We start from the raw sequence: 19684 nt of genomic DNA, 5'->3' as shown, positions 1-19684 counted from the left end.
CAGATTAATATGAAAGAAAAAGAAGGTAAATAGCTCATTAATCATTTTTATATTACATGTTGTAATAATACTTTAGATAAATTGGGTTAATTAAAAAATATTTTTAAGGCTGGGCACAGTGGCTCATGCCTGTAATCTCAGCACTTAGGGAGGCTGAGGCTGGCAGATAACTTGAGGTCAGGAGTTCGAGACCAGCCTGGCCAACATGGTGAAACCCTGTCTCTACTAAAAATTCAAAAATTAGCCAGGCGTGGTGGCAGGCACCTGTAGTCCCTGCTACTCGGGAGGCTGAGGCAGAAGAATCACTTGAACCCAGGAAGTGGAGGTTGCAGTGAGCTGAGATCTTGCCACTGCACTCCAGCCTGGGGGACAGAGTGAGACTCTGTCTCAAAAAAAAAAAAAATTTTTTTTAATTACATATGTGGTTCACACTATGTTTCTATTGGATAGTACTGGTCCAGAGAGTCCATTAGAACCTAGAGGAGGAGGGTGAACAGTATAATCTTTCTTGTCTGTTCCCTAGAGGTAGCTTGAACAACAGATGTTCTAGTAACCCAGGCTGAAGTATCCCACCAAAGAAAGTTCCTGAGTGAGTTGTCTCTGACTCGTGTGCTAGAACTACTTAGAGAATTATATTAAAAATCCATATAAACCATCTTATCTACATCTCTAATCTAATATTACCATCTGGTGTAGACTGAATGTCATAGCTGTTGGTTGTTACAGGGTTCATTCATTGATTCTTTTATCTGTGTGTTTGCTAACAAGCACTTATTTATTTTATGATGTGCCAGTTATTGGGCTAAGTGCCAGATTCCAAAATGAATGAGATTTGATTCTCTCATTGGGGTCTCAAAAGACTAGTAAGTAGAACCCTTCTCTGTCCCCTGAATTCTGAAAGTTGGAAAAGAAGACAGTAAAGTAGATAGATGGGGACCCAAATATCACCTTGATTTCTAAAGCCTTGCTTGAAGGATGCAGCTTGTTCTAAGAGCCCAGTGAGCTTCCCAGTATTGAGTCCCAGGATTAGACCAACATTACCCAACCACTCATAGTGGCTTTGCACTTGTCAGGCCTCCCCATCTGGGGGACATCGGAGAACAGGCTTACCATGGAGGGCTTACTCTCAGAGGTGGGGAGGGGGTTGGTTGGGGCGGCACATGGTTGGGTGCAAATCACACAGGGCCTCTCTGAGGGAGAAGAGACGCCATCAGAGGTTTTCAAACAGAAGGGTGACATAGCCAGACTTAGCTCTTATAAGGACTACTCTGATTGCAGAGTTGAGAATGGGGAGGGCAAGGAGCAGGGGACAGTTAGAAAGCCATCGCAGTCGTCCATTTGAGGAATAAAGATGGCACTGGCCAGGCTGACCGTGGTGCAGGTGGTGAGAAGTGGTGGATTCTGAATGTACCATTAAGGTAGAACTCTTAGGATCTGCCGAAGGATTGCCAGATGGACTCAAGCAAAAGAGAAGAATCAAGGATTTTAACCTGAGCTTCTGGAAGGGTGAAATGTCCTGTTTACCAAGATGTGGTCAAAGCAGGTTTGGGAGGAAGCTTCAGAGATACAGTTTTAGACTTGTGTTTGAGCCACCTGTCAAATGTCCAAGGGAATCACCAAGAGCTTGTGTTGTGTAATGAGACCACCCAACAATGAAGTCATTTGGCCCTCTTCTCTATCTACACATGTCCCTGAGGGCCTCCACTGGTCTTCTAGCTTCCTGTACTGTGTATATGCCGACAGCTCCCGAATATATACCCCTAGCCTTCACCTAGCTCCTTCACTTCTCTTGAACTGCCTAATTCAGGCTCCTGTGGATGTCTAATACAGTATTTGTAAGAAGAGGAAATAAGGATGGATATACTACTCATTTCTGTGTAAATGAGGGATAAACCAGAAGTTATATGGTTTTTTAACTTTTGAACTGTATAAATGTTTTACAAATTCAGAAAAAATCCTGAAACTGAATATCAGTAAAAACAAACCTAACTGTATATTAAATGATAATATAACCCACACAGAAAAAAGAATTAGAATGTCTTTTTGAACACAGTACTCGCTGTATGCCCATCACAGGATATATTCTAAGGACTAAAAGAATTGCTAAGAAATCTTGAACTTTTACCTTTAGTAGTTGTTAATGATATTCGTGTAGCAATTCTGAAGAAATTTTGTGTTTATTGTAGGATAAGGCAAATGAGTAGATTGATGATGTTAGAAACCAGGGTTCTCACTGTTGTGGAAGGGAGCTGCAAATATGGAATCAAGGAAGGAGGAAGAACCCAGTGGTGTTGGCTTGCAGTAAGAAATAACAGTATTAACTTATGATTTAAATATATATATATACACACATATTTAATTATATATATTTACATTAATATATGTACATATTTCTCTCCTAGCTGTGTCCACTGAAAGGACGTAGAACAGTGACATCTCAGTGGCAGTGAGCACATCTAATGCCCAGATCTTGGTTTCTAAATACCACTCCCCACCAAAAGGAGCTAGGGTACATTAAAGAAATGGCAGATTCCAAGCTGATTTCCTTGAGAAATGGGGTAGGGAGGGTACAGGGTGATTCTGGAGCTTCTTTTGCATCAAAAACCAAAGAAGTGTTCAAAGATTGATGGAGACTCCTCAGTAACACTGGAGATGGGCTAAAAAGCCTCCCTCTGGCCAAGTTTGGAAGTTTGGACATCAAAGGGCATGATTATAATGGATTATAACACACTGAATAATAAATGAACACCCAGGTCCATAGTGATACCAAAAAAAGTAAGGGGTGGGGGCCTATTACTTATAAAGGAATGCCAGCCAATAAATATCGAGGAATAATTAATAATCACCAATGTGTAACCACCAATAAAATAAAGATTCACATAAGGATCATCAGTGGATGCCAAACTATTCAGTGAAAATTTGTTAGGGAACAAGATGCTTAAAATCTCAAATTGCAGTACAGATTATTTATTAGTTACAAAGGATAAACTGTATCATTGCAGTGGAGAAATTTGGCAGATACCACCTTAACCAAGTGATCGAACTTAGCATTATCAATAACTGATTAATAATACAGTAGAAAGCACATACCACCCAGGAACTGTGTTTGCCAAACATGTATTACCCGAATCTCATGACAGGGAACAGACAGATCCAACTTACGGGGGACCTCCTCCAAGACAACTGGCAGGCACTTTTCAAAATATGTCGACGTCCAAAAGCCAGTCCCGTCCCTCCTGCCTCCAGACTAGATAAGGGAAATTGGAGCGACATGACAACCAGATGAGATGTATGCTCCTTAATTGGATCTTGATTTAAAAAAAAAAAAAAAAGCTATAGAGAATCTGATTAGAGAAATTTGCTTATGGAGCAAATATTATGTCAGTGTTAAATATCTTGGGTATGATAATGTTATTATGTTATTTATGCAGGAGAATGTCCTTGTTCCTAGGAGAGAGACAGCTGGTAGTATTTAGAGATGTGTTATAACGTGTGCAACTTTCAGTTGCTTTGATGAAAAATAAATTTGCATGTGTGTTTCTGTGATAGAGAAAGCAAAGGGATGGAAAGTGAGCATGGCAGAATGTTAACGGTTGGTGAATCTAGGTGAAGGGTACGTGGACGTTTGCTTCATAATATTCTTTCAGCACATCAATAGATTTGATTTTTTTTTCCCCCAAAATACAACGTTGGAACCAGGCGTGGAGGCTCACACCTGTAATCTCAGCACTTTGGGAGACTGAGGCAAGAGGATCACTTGAGCCCAAGAGCTCGAGACCGGCCTAGGCAACATAGTGAGACCCCATCTCTACAAAACGAACAAAACTTAGCCAGGGCTGGGTGTGGTGGCTAGCACTTTGGGAGGCCGAGACAGGCAGATCACTTGAGGTCAGGAGTTTGAGACCAGGTTCGCCAAAATGGTGAAACCTTGTCTCTACTAAAAATACAAAAAAAATTAGCCAGGCATGGTGATGTGTGCTTGTAATCCCAGCTACTCAGGAGGCTGAGGCAGGAGAATCACTTGAACCAGGAAGGCAGGGAGCCGAGATCGTGCCACTGCACTCCAGCCTTGGTGATAGAGTGAGACTCCATCTCAAAAAAAAAAAAAAAAAAAATTAGCCAGGCATAGTGGCGCATGCCTGTAGTCCCAGCTCCTCAGGAGGATCACATGAGCCCCAGAGGTCATAGCTACAGTGAGCTGGGATCACACCACTATACTCCAGCCTGGTCAACAGAGCAAGACCCTGTCTCAAAAAATAAAATGTTGGGGGAAAATGAAGAATAAGAGGAAAGGAACTGTAGACAACATATAGGCAAGTCTTTCAAGTGGTTTTGCTATTTAGAGAAAAACGTGGGAGTAGCTGGAGGAGAAGGTGGGCTTAAGGACTTGGGCTTTTAAGATGGGGGAGATCTACCATGTGTATGTGCAGACGTGAGGTGACACACAGCAGAAGGAAACATGGTGGTGGGGAGAAGAGGGAATGGCTGGTGCAGTGTGTGAGCAGGCCGGGTGGGTGGGGCCCCAGCGCTGATGTAAGGCACAGATGAGATGCCTAAAAAGTCATTGAATGAGTTTTGGTTTTAATTCTTAGGCGAACCTCATGAGATAGATACTATTATTAAAAGTATATTGATTCAATCTTGGTTAAACATAAAAAATTATAAGATTCAATTGTATTTATATTCCTAGAATTTTTCTTACAATAGGGCAGAAGACATTGGAAAATGTTTATTTACTGGTGATTTAAGATCCTAAGAATGTATATATTTATGTAGGTGTTATCTTTTATTATTTTTATAAAGACGAAACAAAAGTTTCCTGAGATATTCACAGGCTCTTCCTGAGATAGTCAATTCAGAGTTCTTAGGGAAGATACTCATTCTGGAATATTCATGGGTAAATACATTTGTTTGTTTTAGGGAATGGAATTTCCTTAAGTTGTAAATGAACTTTGCAGTTGTTAATCTGACCCATATAAAAATCATGTGGACTCTTTTTCAGAAGAATCTTAGACCTTTGTATCTAGTTTATTTCACCTTTTTGTTGGAATATACTGTACATCAGGAAGTATATACACATACCTTATGTAGATAGCTTGCAGGATTTTCACAAGTTGAACACACTGGTACAACCAACCCCCAGATCAAGAAACAGGCCATAACCGTCACCTCAGAAGCCCACTGCTTCATGTTGCCTGCCAGTTAACCACCCCCCACTCCCCGAGCATAACCACTATCTTGAATCCCCAAATAATAGATTAAGTTTGTCTGTTTTTGCATTTATATAAATGGAATCGTATAAAACGTACTCTTTTGAATCTGGCTTCTCTCTACACTCGTGAGAACCATCCATGTCATGGGTGTCGATTGCATGGTATTCCACTGCGACGGTGCCACGGTTCACCCATCCTGCTGTCAACAGGCATTCGCCAAGCGCTGCTGTGATATTCTGGTACATGTCCGATGGTGACCTCACACAGGCATTCTTTGGAGTGGAGTTATTGGGCTGGAGAGGAAGGATGTGTTCAGCCATAGTGGGTGGCTGTCAGTCAGCAGGGTAGAGAGTCCCCCTTCTCTTCATCCTCACCAATAGTGTTCCCTGCTTTTTCTTTTTATCTATTCAGGCATGTTTGTGGTGGTAGCTCTGTGGTTTTAATGTACTGCTTCCTGATGACAAATTGAGCACCTTGTTATATGTTTATTGGCCATTTGAATGTTGCCTTTTGTGATTCTGAATCTCTTTGTAATGCTTACCAGTTATGCAAGTAAAATGAAAAGGGTGGTTCTGTCAGATCTTAACCCAAATCCAAGGTGAAGCCTGGTTTCCTGCATAGGCGAGAAGGCCCCAGGGCCCAGAATCCCTCCTCACCCCTTCTGCTGCCATCCAGGGCCCCACTCTGGGGCAGGCAGTGCTGGCTGCATTCAGCTCAGTGCGGGGCAGTTTGACTACGCTGCATCCAGCTTCCCGTGCCCGTCCTCTGTGACCGAACAACTCCATCCCTAGGAGTCTGTCTCGCCATACAAGGGCGCAGACAGGCCAGCTTGAGGGTGTTCATCAACGCAGCATTGTTTGAAGAGCAGAAGTTAGAATCTATTCATTCAGGGGCCTGACTGCATAAATGCACTGTGGTTGCCGTCCAGCAGAGCATCATGCAGCCGTTAACTGCACTCACATGGGAAAATGCCCACAATGGCTTGTTGTTTAAAAAAAAAAAAAAAAGTGAAAAAAATAGTTCTGCTGTATGTGGAGTTATGAGAAATGTTTACCTTCTACATTATATATTTTTACAGTGCTTGGATTTTTATAATGAGATTGTTTGAAAATTTTTTAAAAGATAGGCTTAATATTCCCATTAGCAGTGTCATAGTTATCTAGTAGACTTCCTGAACAATTGGGTAGTAGGAATGGATTTTCATGACAAAAGAGCCTTTGGAATTGCAAAACTTCAAATATTGTTTTCCCTCTGTTTTAACAGGAATAGTTGTGTATTAAGTAAGACAGAGGATCTTTCGATGTTAAAGTTGTTAGAGAAATATAACTCCAGGCCGGGCGCAGTGCCTCATGCCTGTAATCCTAGCACTTTGCAAGGCCGAGGCGGGCAGATCACGAGGTCAGGTGATCGAGACCATCCTGGCTAACACAGTGAAACCCCATCTCTACTGAAAATACAAAAAATTAGCTGGGCGTGGTGGCGGGCGCCTGTAGTCCCAGCTACTCAGGAGGCTGTGGCAAGAGAATGGCGTGAACCTGGGAGGCGGAGCTTGCAGTGAGCTGAGATCGCACCACTGCACTCCAGCCTGGGTGACAGAGCAAGACTCCGTATCCAAAAAAAAAGAAAAATATAACTCCAGGTTGCTTTTGGCTCGACTAGACAGGGGTTATTTTTAGCTTTTGCCTTTTTAAATGTTGGCAGAGACCTGACGAGGTTATCACATGACAATAATAGCTGCCATGTATTAAGTATTTGCTATATATCAGGTCCTTGGCTACATGCTTTACACACAGGTCACATTTAATCCCCACAATTACCTGAGGAGGAGCTAGGTCTGTGGCTATGGCTTTCCTCTAGGTGAGGAACCGTAGGGTCGAGTAAAAAGTTTGCCCAGGTTAGTGGCCGAGCTCAAGTTAAAACAAAGACACACAGGCCTGGCATGATGGCTCACGCCTGTAGTCCCAGCACTTTGGGAGGCTGAGATGGGAGGATCCCTTGAGCCCAGGAGTTCGAGACCAGCCTAGGCAACATGGCGAAACCCTGTCTCTACCAAAAATACAAAAATGAGCCAGTCTCGTAACCTGGTCTCAAGATAAAATAAATAAATAGATTTAAAAAAAAAAAAGCCACAGACTTCAACTGTGCTGGCTCCTGTGCCCACAGCCCTCTGTCTCCATCTTTACCTTGCAGTCCACAAAATCCAAGACAAGTGAAAAGACTTTTACAAAATCTGAAATCCTCATCTTTAAAAAAGCCCTTCCTGATGTCCTCAATCACGCATCCTCTCCATTTGTCCTTTTTATGCATTTGGAAAATGGGGAATGTGGATTAAGTAAGTGATCTCTAAATCCTTCCCAGTGCTCGACTTCTGAACCCAGTAGAAGACAGGGAATGAGGAATTAGCAGCCATAGCGTTTCTCTAGATTGGCTGCCTCCGAGTTGTCCACCTTGCCCTTGACTTTGTGATCCCGTGTGGTTGATGTTTAGAGACTCCCCGCCATCCCTGGTGAGAGATTAAGCTGAGACAGAAACCACTGCTAAGTTGGGATCCCAGCTGCTGCTACAAGTGACACAGAAAGAAGGCCAGTTGATAGCCACATTTGTCAGCAACAGGCAGAGACCATTGTTAAGCCTGGCCGAGGGGCAAGTTAAAAATTTAAGAATGAAATATTGGCATCTGGCAGACCACTTGAAGAAATTGGGTTGGCTTTTATGTCTTTTTGCTGTGCTTGGTTTTCTGTTGAGACGTGATTCTGTGAGCAGGCTACATCCTCTCCTCCGGCCCATCCTCTTTCTCTCTCGGTAGAGAAGGACATTCATCCGACAGCCAGATCTGTAGCCTGCGATGGTTGCCCAAGAAAGTGGCTGCTGTTGGTAACATCACAGTCATTTATACACAAATTGTTTGTGAGCTCATATAAGCCACCCTTCCTCTGGAAGGAATGACTAGCAGATTAGTCATTGGGAGTCTCTGACCTTGGGGTAAATGTCACATGGAGCAAGAGTCTGAGGCTTTCTGTTCTTAAGTTCAGGTGAACTTGAAGTTGCTCTCACAGATTGGATAGATGACAATAAAATACACCAGCATGTGACATTTCCAGGTGAAGGAGGACTTTCGTGTCCTTTCTTAGACATGGCCATGTGGGAAAGTGTGCATGTCTGGCAACCCCAGGTGCCGGGAGGAATATGGAGCAACTAGGACTCTCCTAACCTTGCTAGTGGGACTGTAAAGTGGCATAGCCACTTGGGAGAATCGTTTTGCAATATCTATAAGAATCAGTGTGGTATATACCCTACAATCCAGCTGTTCTGCTCTTAGAGGGCTGTTGGCATGTGTTCCAGGAGACATGTATGAGCAGCATTGTTTATTAAAGCAAAAATGCTGGAAGCGACCCAGTGTCCACTGACAGGAGAGCAGATAAATAAAGCTGGGATTATGGAATCTATGGAATTTCTCAGCATTGAAAACGAAATCACTGATACACCCCAGCATGCCTGAGTGTCAGGCCTGCTATTGAGTAAAAAAGCAAGAGTGTGAGAATCTTTACAATATGCCATCACTTAGGTAACGTTCACAAACTTATAAGTTCAACTGTATATGTCGATATAAACTATCCTGAAAAGTAAGGGATGATAAATCTGAAAGTCAGAGTCGGGCTGCCTGTAGGGAAGAGGTGTGGCTGCAGAGGAGCACGTGGCGGCACCAGTGGAATCCATCCGCTTCTCGAGCTACACCATCCAGTGTGCCAGTCACCAGCCCCGGGGGCTGTTTACACAGTTAACTCACAGTTCAGTGCCTCAGCCACAGCAGCCACAATCATCAGCCTCAGTAGCCACTAGTGCCTGTCGTGTTAGACAGTTCAGGTACCGGCCGCCTCCATCGCTGCAGAAGGTTCTGTTTGCTAGGCCAGATGGTGGGTGCCTGGATTTGATTCATTCTCTCTAACTTGTATATATATATATTTGTATGAAATCTTTAAATTTTTTGTTTTAACTTCAGTTCTAGAAAATTACTAAAAAGACGCATATACAAAATCTACAGTGTAACTTCCTAAGTGTGAAAAGCAGGGGAATAGCAAGAGAGCGGTCGGTGGCACTGACTGCAACGCAGCAGTCATGTGGGAACACTCCCTTCATGTCGCCCTCCACCCCAGATGATTCACGTGCATGAGAGAGGGGCAGGGAGAGTGCGTCTGTCTGTCTCTCTGTCTGTCTGCCTGCCTGTCTGGAGCCGTTGGCAAGATTGCCCTAACAGCAGTGTTCATGCGAGGGCACCTGTCATTTCCTCCCCACCCTGCTATCGCAAGGCATTATAGTACCTCCTCAGCACTCAAAGGCGTAGTGTGAATGACCTTGAGAATCACCTGAAGCCTGTGCTGCTAACCCAAGGTTTCAAGAAGAATGTGACAAACATACTGTCCTAGTTAGTGCTGTCCTCGATTTCCAGCGTTGAGAAGGTTGGTTGTCATTTGAAAGAATCTCTTCTCTCTGCCTGATTTATGGCTTCTTGTGCTAGAGCTGGCTGTTCTGAGGCGGATACCCTGAGGAGGGAGATTTATTGGTAGGCATTGCACTGTCTTTAGGTGCTGACATGGTTTCCCAGCTGTGCCCAAGGCAGACGAGAATTGTGAGTGTAATAATAAACCTCTTGAGTTCCGTCAACAGCTCATAGGCAGAGGTGCCCTTAGTTGGTCCCTGCCCTTGCGTGAACCTGAGAGGGTTTTTGGTGATCGACCTCTACACCTCACTTGTCTACCCCAGTTCCGCCCTGGTCATGATGGCACAGTTGTGAATCTTGCCAGCTCCTCAGCCCCATGCCTGCCTGAACAGCAACTCAGGGCAGTAGACGGTGGAGAAAGCGGAAGTTGGCTCACCCAGCCTGAAGATCTTTGACCACCAGAGAACCCACGCATCCTGCCCAGACTTCCCCATTTGTGTCTGCTTTCCCTGCTTCAGTCCTGCTTAACAGGGTAGAAGCCGCATGGATTAGGAAACTGCTCTGACAGCCCATCTGACTTGGGAACCTGCCTGGTGAGGGAAGAGGCTGTGTCTTTTAGGGACACTGTGGGGCCGCCATCGGAAGACATGGGGTAGGGACAGCAATAGGATCCGTATGCAGGGAGGCAGGTTAAACTAAAGAGGGAAATAGACTAATAGACTAAAGGCCAGATTGAGACTTCTGGTTCAGTGCCAAAGGAAGAGTGGGCATTTATAAGGTCCTCATTTACTTAGGATAGTGAGTTAAATGTTCAGTGTTGCAGAATAACTGGATGAAGATCTGGAAGCAGCTGGGAAATAAGAATTTGGAATCGATCAACCTTGCTGTGCATCCAAGCTCCTTGTGTTGAGCAGGTGCCATGTGCCAGGCATTTTGTGAAATACCTTATTGCATTATCCACAGTAAATATCTCATTTAAACTACATCACACCAGCCATCTCAAGAAATATAATGTTATCTCACTCATTTTCCAGACAAAATAAGGGAAAGATTTAGAGAGATGATGTCTAAGTATTTGAATGCCAGCATTCTGACTCCAGTGCACACTCCCCTTTTAAAAAATTTTTTGGCCGGGGGCGGTGGCTCACACCTGTAATCCCAGCACTTTGGGAGGCCAAGGCAGGTGGATCACAAGGTCAGGAGATCGAGACCATCCTGGCTAACACGGTGAAACCCCGTCTCTACTAAAAATACAAAAAAATTAGGTGGGCGTGGTGGCAGGCGCCCAGGCTGGAGTGCAATGGCACAATCTTGCACTGCAAGCTCCGCCTCCCAGGTTCACACCATTCACCTGCCTCAGCCTCCCGAGTAGCTGGGTCTATAGGCACGTACCACCAGGCGTGGGTAACAGTGCACACCCTCTTAAGCATTACATGAAGGACTAGACTGTTCACATCCATGTTGAAGTATAAAGAAGAAAGTATAAACTGTAAATGGGATCCACTCTGCTTGGGTGGGGAGAGAGAAGAGGCAGGACAGAGGGGAGCAGGAGAAGTCACACCATCACAGTTCACTTGAACGCGAGGGATTACTGCTGACATATGAAGGCTGGTGTTGAGAGCCTCCTGACCCTGTTGAGCTGTTCCAGGTGAGCTAGCCAGGTGCAGCAGCTTCCTGTTGACTTGTGTCCCCATCTGGGGACTAAGAAGGGCTTTCTGCAGCTCTGGCCATCACACAGCTGTGAAGCTGTTTGGTTTGACCACATGTGAATGCAGGTCAGGCCCTGGCTTTTCTCTTTGGTCCAGAGTGCAGTGGGTGCCTAGGTAATTTGCAAAGGGTAGATAGTTTATCTGATCCTGCCTGGCCACCTGGGAGGTCTTTAGCAAGGGAATTGGACTTTGACCTTGTTAAGTCACATGCAGCAGTAGTAGACAGTGAGAGCCGTGTAGTGCAAGGTGCCGTGCTATTTATTTGGAGGGTTGTTTTGTTTGGTTTTCTGTTTTGTTGTACTAAATTGCTGGAAAAACTTGACAGAGGGAGTGCTTTTTATTTTTAAAACTACAGGTATTTATTTTTCCATTGCGTAGGACAGTGTTTGGTTGCTTAATTTTCAGCCAATTTCAAGTATTTTCTGCTGTTATTAAAAGAAGCAGTCTTCTTCCTGGGATATTTTTGTTGTTGGTTGGTTTCTTCATTTGTTGAATGTATGTTTACTGATTATCTTCTATGGGCCAACAGGCATGAACAAGACAGGTACAGTCCTCAGGGAACTTGTTCCCCAAGTCTTTATTTTTTTGAGACAGTGTCTCGCTCTGTTGCCCAGGCTGGAGTGCAGTGCTCACTGTAGCCTCTAACTCCTGGGCTCAAGCAGTCCTCCCACCTCAGCCTCCTGAGTAGCTGGGACTACAGGTGTGCACCACTATGCCCAGCTAATATTTTGTAGGTAGAGACAAAGTCTCACTCTTGCCTAGGCTCCAACTCCTGGGCTCAAGTGATCCTCCCACCCCAGCCTCCCAAAGTGCTGGAATTACAGACGGGAACCACTGCGCCCAGCCAAACTTGCATTCTTGTGAGGAGACAGGTTTAAATAAATCGATTAATAAGATGTTTTCAGACACTGGAACCGGTTGTAATAATGCTGAGATGAAGGAAGACTGCCATTGGGCTTTTTTAAAAAAATAGCTTTATTGATATGTAATTCACATATCACACAATTCATTCAAAAAGGGTACAGCTCTTTTTTTTCTAGTAATTCACTGGGCTATACAACCATCACCATATTCTAATTTTAGAATACTTTTGTACACCAGGAGAAAAAAACTCCATACTGATTATAGCAGCCCCTATCCATCTCTCTGCCCTGTCCAGTCTTAGGCAACCACCAGTCTACTTTCTGTCTCTATGGATTTGCCTATTCTGGACATTTCAAATGAATGGGATCATACAATGTATGGTCTTCTGTGGCTGGCTGCTTTAGCTTAGATAATGTTTCCAAGGTTCAACTGTGTTGTAGCTGATCCGTACCTAATTTATTCTTATTGCCAAATAATATTCCATTGTATGGATATAATACATTTTACTTAGTCATTCACAAATGTGGACATTTGAGTTTTTCCCACCTTTGGCTATTATGAATAATGTTGCTGTGAACTTTCCTTTGACTTACCTGTACAAGTCACATGGATTTAGGCTTTCATTTCTCTCGCAAATCTGCCCAGGAGTGGAATTTCTGGGTCACATGTCAACTCTGTGATCTTGTGAGAAACTGCCCGACATTTTCCAAAGCAGAGAAACCGTGTTACATTCCTACCAGCAACGTGTAGGGCGTTCAGTTTCTCCAGTCCTCACCAACACTTGGTACTGTATTTTTTATTAGTCCTAGTGTGCATGAAGCGTTACATTTCCTTAATGGCTAATTATGTTGACCGTCTTTCCATGTGCTTATTGCCAATTTGTGTATCTTCTTTGGAGAATGTCTGCTCAAATTCTTTGCCCATTTTACATTGGGTTATATGCCTTTTATTCTAGAGCTGTAAGATTTTTTAATGTTTTCTGTATACAAGTCCCTTATCAGGTATAGCTGGCCCTCCATATCCATGGGTTCTGCAGCCTCTGATTCAGTCATGGTCAAAAATATACAGGGAAAAACAATAAAAATAACAGTGTAATAATGCAAATTTTAAAATAAAGTATAACTATTTACATAACATTTACATTGTATTTGGTATCGTAAGTAACCTATAGATGATTTGAAGCATGTGGAGGATGTGTGTGGGTCATACACAAATATTCCACTGTTTTATATATGGGACTTGAGCATCGTGGATTCTGATCCCCGAAGGGGATCCTGGAACCAAGCCCCTGAGGATGCTAAGGGATGGCTGCATATGATTTTCAAATAGAGTCATGCTCTGCATAACGACATTTCAGTTAGTGACAGACCACATTATAACATATATAAGGCAAACCACGTTATAATCTTATGGTCCCATAAGATAATCATAGAGCTGAAAAATTCCTGTCGCCTCGCCTGATGTAGGCATCATTACATCCAGCGCAATGCATTACTCACCTGTTTGTGGTGATGCTGGTGTAAATATATAGCACATATGGTTATGTACAGTACATAGTACTTGATAATGATAATAAATGACTATGTTACTGGTTTATGGATTTACTCTACTTTTTGTTATTATTTGAGAGTATGCTTCTGCTTACTAAAAACAAAAAAGTTAACGTAAAACAGCCTCAAGCAGATCCTTCAGGAGGTGTTATAAAAGAAGGCATTGTTATCATAGGAGATGACAGCTTCATGCATTTTATTACTCTGAAGACCTTCCAGTGGGACAAGATGGGGAGGTGGAAGATGGTGATACTGATGATCCTGCCCCTGTAAACCTAGGCTGATTAATGTGTGTCTGTCTTTGTCTTTAATGAAAAGTTTTAAAAGTAAAAAAAATAATAATAATTTTTTAAATAGAAAAAAAGCTTAAAGAACAAGGATATAAAGAAAGAAAATATTTTTGCCAACCTGGGCAACATAGTGAGACCTCATCGCTACGAAAAGTTTAAAAATGAGCCAGACATTGTAGCACTTGCCTATAGTCCTAGCCAGTTGAGAGGCTGAGGCAGGATGATGTCTGAGCCCAGGAATTCCAGGCTGCGGTGAGCTGTGATCACACCACCGCACTCTAGTCTTAGCAAAAGAGTGAGACCCTGTCTCAAAAAAACAAAAGAATAAAAATGTTTTTATAAATTAAAAGTTTATAAAGTAAAAAAGTTACAGTAAGCTAAGGTTAACTTACTGAAGAAAGAACATTTTAAAAATAAATTTAGTGAAGGTTAAATGTGCCATGGTTATAAAGTTTACCCTGGTGTACAGGAGTGTCCTAGACCTTCACATTTACTCCCTGATTTACTCAGAGCAACTTCTAGGCCTGCAGCCTCCATTCGTGATAGTGCCTTTTGCAGGTGGAATTTTTAATCTTTTATACCATTTACTGTACTTTTCTACATTTAGATATGGTTGGATACACAAATACCATTGTATTACAGTTGCCTGCAGTACTCAGTACAGTACCGTGCTGCACAGGTGTGTAGCCTCGGAGCAATGGGCTATTCCATATAGCCTAGGTGTGTAGTAGGCTATCCCACCTAGGTTCATTTGAGTATACTCTATGACATTTGCACAACTAAGTTGCCTAATGATGCATGTCTCAGAACTTATTCGTGTCCTTGAGCAACACATGACTGTTTTTCTTTCATCCTGTGGGTTTGTTCACTTTCTTAGTAGTAGTATTTGTAGTGCAAAAGTTGTTAGTTTTGATGAAGTCCAATTTTCTATTTTTTTATTTTGTTACTTGTGCTTTTGGTTTTGTATCTAAGAAAACATGGTCAAATTCAAGGTCACAAAAACTCCTGTTTTTTTCTGAGAGGTTTACAGTTGTAACTCTTACATTTAGGTCTGATCCAGTTCAATGTCAAATAGGAGTGGCGAGAACAGATATCCTAGTCTTAATTTCTGATCTTTGGGGCAAGTCATTCAGTCTTTCACCAGGGCCCAGAGGATTTTGAACACCTTACTGCTGGTTCAGTCACCGCTGCCAACTCCAGAGCTTTGCACATGTCACTTGTTGCAGTTTCCTAAAGAATGAAGAGGTTGATTTGAAAGGGACTTCCTTTCCAGTTCTCACATCCTACACATCTGTGATTTGACTGGGTGTTCTTTCTTCTCAGCCAGTTCCCTTGGATGTTAGTTAGATCATCACACAAACTCTGTAAGGACACTTGGGAATATTTGCAAGTTCTCTTTCCATATTTATTTGGACTGCCTTTGATTTCCACAATTCCTTGATGAAAATTGCAAAAATTGAAGCACGTAAGCAGAAATGTTTTGTAATGGATCCATACATCCTTTCCTTTGAAACTCTCAATAGCCAAGAAAAAAGATGGGTTTGGGGACATTGCTCATTTCCACAAAAGGTCAGTGAACCGTCGCTTCTTCCCACTCCCATCTAACAGTCAGTACCGTCTTTGTTTTCAGACTCTCAGCGTTCTCATCTCTCTTCCTTCACCATGAAGCTGATGGACAAATTCCACTCACCCAAAATCAAGAGAACGCCATCAAAGAAGGGAAAACCAGCTGAGGTGTCCGTAAAGATTCCAGAGAAGCCTGTGAACAAAGTAAGCTGACTCTAGGTGTTTCCTTCTGGCCTCACCTGCTTCCAGCAGTATGAGTTTGTGCGATTTGTATGTTCCCTCCCTGGGGATTGAGCTTTCAGTGCATCATACGTACTTCGTAGCATTCCATGGGTGGGACCTTTGGTGTCCTTGTAAAATAAGAACCATTAGGGTGGTGAGTGTTTGCCATGTTAGCCAAGCTCAGTTGGCTAAGACAGTTCTCCTTTTCCAGCTGTGTCATCCTCTGGGCATTTAAAACAGCTCAGCACATCATGTCCACACCCCAGGCTGCTGCCTCCCTGCCCTGCAGTTCCCTACGTTGCCTTGGCTCACACTCAAACACAGAGAACTTTGTAATGTCCAGAACATCCATCATTCGGCTTTAGGGCCTGTGCTCTGAAACATGCAAACCCCTGGAGACCTAGCCAAAGATGTCCTCAAGAGTTAGTGGCCTCAGCAGGGCCAGTCAAGCCAGATATGTTGAAACAGCTATTGACTTTCATCAACCCCTCCCTTCAGCCTCAAACAGCCATTTCAAACTCTGTAGGAATCCAGGTTTCCTCTCTTCCAGGAGGCAACAGACAGATTTCTACCAGAGGGCTACCCTCTCCCCTTGGATCTGGAGCAGCAGGCAGTAGAATTTATGTCCACCAGTGCTGTGGCTTCCAGGTCTCAAAGGCAGAAGGTCAGTGTAACATTAAGAACAATTGGGTTTGCCTTGCCTTCTACTGCAGAATCCTGGTCCATGGTTTTGGGGATGGAAAAAAACTCTATTGCACTATTATTATGTTCAACTGGGTGGTGACCGTGGGCTGAATTGTTCAGGAAAGAGTCCAAGGGACCTTGGATAAAAGTGAGAGTTTATGCAAGGTCCCATGATCTTTGGAGAGAGCTTTGTGGCAAAAGCTCAGGGATTCTTTCTGGGGTTGGTTTGGGTGTGCTGCTTGGGTCCAACGGGTTCCGGGGGATGTGGGCGAGTCTCATCTCTCAAGACCAGCTGTTCCTTGAATTGCTAAGATGATCTGAATAGTTTAGAAGGGAAAAGGCTTCTGAAGCCTTCGAGTGCTTTCTTACCCATCTCACAAGGCTGGTGGAGTGCACTGAGATCGCCGCATAACCAAGTGCTCTCAGAGCCACAGACATCTGTGTCCCTAACATTAATGGAGCCTTTTCTTGGCCCAGTGCTGAGTGCTTTACACATGTCCTCTTACTTATCTTCATAGCAACCCTGATGTGTGAAAACTTATTTTGCCGAAAAGGAAACTGGATCTATAGAGATATTAAGCACTTAGCCAAAGTCACACAGCAAAAAGGTGGCAAAGTCAAGATTTGAATGCAGGCTGTCTGACGTCAGAGTCTGAATTCTCGAGATGCTACATTTCCTCTTTATGAAAGACAGAATTTTTAATATCTCGCAAATTTAAATATTAATCCTGACTCATTACATAAAAACAAAACTAGGCTGGGCACAGTGGTTCACGCCTATAATCCCAGCACTTTGGGAGGCTGAGGCAGGCGGATCACCTGAGGTCACGAGTTCAAGACCAGCCTGGCCAACATGACAAAACTCCATCTCTACTAAAAATACAAAAAAAAAATTAGCCAGGCATAGTGGCAGGTGCGTGTAATCCCAGCTACTTGGGAGGCTGAGGCAGAAGAATCACTTGAACCCGGGTGGCAGAGGTTGCAGTGAGCCAAGATAGTGCCACTGCACTCCAGCCTAGGTAACAGAGTGAGACTCTGTCTCCAAAAATAAATAAATAAAATAAAACTAAACTTAGCAATGTAAAATAAAATAAACCTTGTAGACAGATATTCTTAATCCTTTAGTGATTATCCAAAGTATAATTTCTATGTAACAGAACTACTGTCACAGCCATCCGTTTAATGCAGCTGGTAAACGCTAGCCTGTTATTTAAATACATAATTCTTGAATTTTGCAATTCATCTATTTTTGGGTTTTATGTTGACCAGCAGAATATCTTAAAATTTTAGTTAAAAGTGGAGGAAAATAAAGGTTTTAAATGTAAAAGTCTTTTGTTGAAAAGTAATTTTTCCTGCCCTCTTTTAACAGAAGGTGACTGACAAGCAAGAGGGAAACAGTCAGTGTTTGCCAGATTGGTCTAAATTCCAGGTTGAAGAAGAGTAATACAGTAGATTTGGTCTGTGCCACAGTTATTTTTTATTACAATCTGTTTAGTAACCTCTTGTAGCCAAATGTAGTATTAACTACAAGTAGAGTGTAATTGTCATCCAACACTAGTCCAGGCAGTCAGAGTAAAATGATTCACTTACTAACAACGTTATCCTGCTAGTGAACTCTGATATGAAACTGTTCAGCCACTCAATTCCTGGGATTTCCCACCTTTTTGTTGTTGTTGTTGTTTGTTTGTTTGTTTGTTTTGAGATAAGAGTCTCACTCTGTCGCCCAGGCTGGAGTGCAGTGGAGCAATCTCAGCTCACTGCAATCTCCGCCTCCCAGGCTCAAGCAATTCTCTCGCCTCAGCCACACAAGTAGCCGGGACTACAGGCGTCCTCTACCACGCCTGGCTAATTTTTGTTTTTTTAGTAGAGACGGGGTTTTGCCATGTTGGCCAGTCTGGTCTCAAACTCCTGACCTCAAGTGATCTGCCCACCTCATCCTCTCAAAGTGCTGGGATTACAGGCATGAGCCACCGCACCCAGCCGGGATTTTCCCCTTTATTCATTTTTCCAAGAGAGGTCTTGGAGAAAAATTCAGTGCTAAAGTACCCTTCATTTAGTGGGGTGCGTGTAAACCCCAGGGGCCATTTGGCAATGTCTGGAGACATTTTTGGTTGTTGCCATAGGAAGGCAAAGCAGATGTTATTGGGTTCTAGTGGGTAGGGGTTGGGAAGCTGCTAAACATCCTACAATACACAGGACAGCCCCCCACACAACAAAGAATTCTCTGCCCCAAAATGTCAGTAGTGCCAAGGCTGGGAAACCTGTTCTGTAGCAAGGAGCTGTAGGTGTGATCTTCACCCAAGAAGGAATGTTACCCCTTTTTCATCATTGCCCATTAGGAAGGGTTGGATGACTGTGTTCTGTCCCAAGCCACCTGCGTGGGACAAGTAAATGCGAACCTGTTGCTTCGTGGAGGCCCATGGACAGAACCAGAAGCATTGAGAAACCTGCCAGAGTATGTGGACTTAGAGGATTATGTCCAAGAAACCTTGCAGCGGGTCTGTCATCTGCTGCCCTCGTTGATTATTCATTAGCTCTCTTGCCGCTTAGGGAGTGATTACACACATTCCTATTTTACCTCAGTCATACGCATGGCTTTCCCTGCTCAGACGCAAGGGAAATGGAAGTGCAGGGAGATGAAAGTACAGATTCAGATTTGCTACCACTTCCCAAGGGCTCCTCCTCACCCCAGCCCTGTCCTGGGTGGTTTCAGACATGCTGTCTTATTCACTCCTCACCATAATTGTGTGGGGAAGCTTTTATTATTCCCACTGTGCAGACAATGTTGGCCCTGGTGCACATTTTCTTGATCAAAATCTGTTTTTCTCACTATGTTCTGTTGTCTTCCCAGACTGATTCCACATTAGCAGTCTCTTGCATCTTCTTAGTGAATTTAAAAATTCAGAGTACATTGTGATGAACTTCTAAACTTTTTTGCAACCTTTTAACAAGTCTAGCAGTGAGCTGTAGAGTGTTAAAGTGGTAGAGGAATTTAGCCATATACTGGGTGTCCAAAGGTATAATTACAATGAGCAGTGAGCAGGGGGTCCTGGGAGGTGTGAGTGCCCCATCTCTGAGGGCATTTGGACAGAGGTTGGATCCCAGGGCTCTTGTGTGGATTCCTGAAAGCCTTTCCCCTTCAGCTCTT

General features: G+C 43.4%; 1 protein-coding gene across 4 annotated transcripts in view; it reads left to right on the top strand.

Annotated features, from left to right (window-relative positions):
• The window catches only part of RAPGEF1 (Rap guanine nucleotide exchange factor 1), a 162208-nt gene that overhangs the window by 73309 nt on the left and 69215 nt on the right, over positions 1-19684 (top strand). For 2 of the 4 annotated variants that reach the window (XM_054500110.2, XM_054500114.2), the window contains exons 2-3: positions 15695-15834; positions 16403-16516. In XM_054500110.2, coding sequence (XP_054356085.1) covers positions 15695-15834; positions 16403-16516 — 254 coding nt within the window. The remainder of the gene's footprint in view (positions 1-15694; positions 15835-16402; positions 16517-19684) is intronic. The other 2 variants (XM_054500111.2, XM_054500115.2) reach the window with 1 other exon arrangement.

Source organism: Pongo pygmaeus, chromosome 13, assembly GCF_028885625.2.
Source record: "Pongo pygmaeus isolate AG05252 chromosome 13, NHGRI_mPonPyg2-v2.0_pri, whole genome shotgun sequence".
Classification (NCBI taxonomy): domain Eukaryota; kingdom Metazoa; phylum Chordata; class Mammalia; order Primates; family Hominidae; genus Pongo; species Pongo pygmaeus.
Note: the sequence above shows the minus strand (reverse complement) of the source record. Positions and strands in the feature narration are given on the sequence as shown.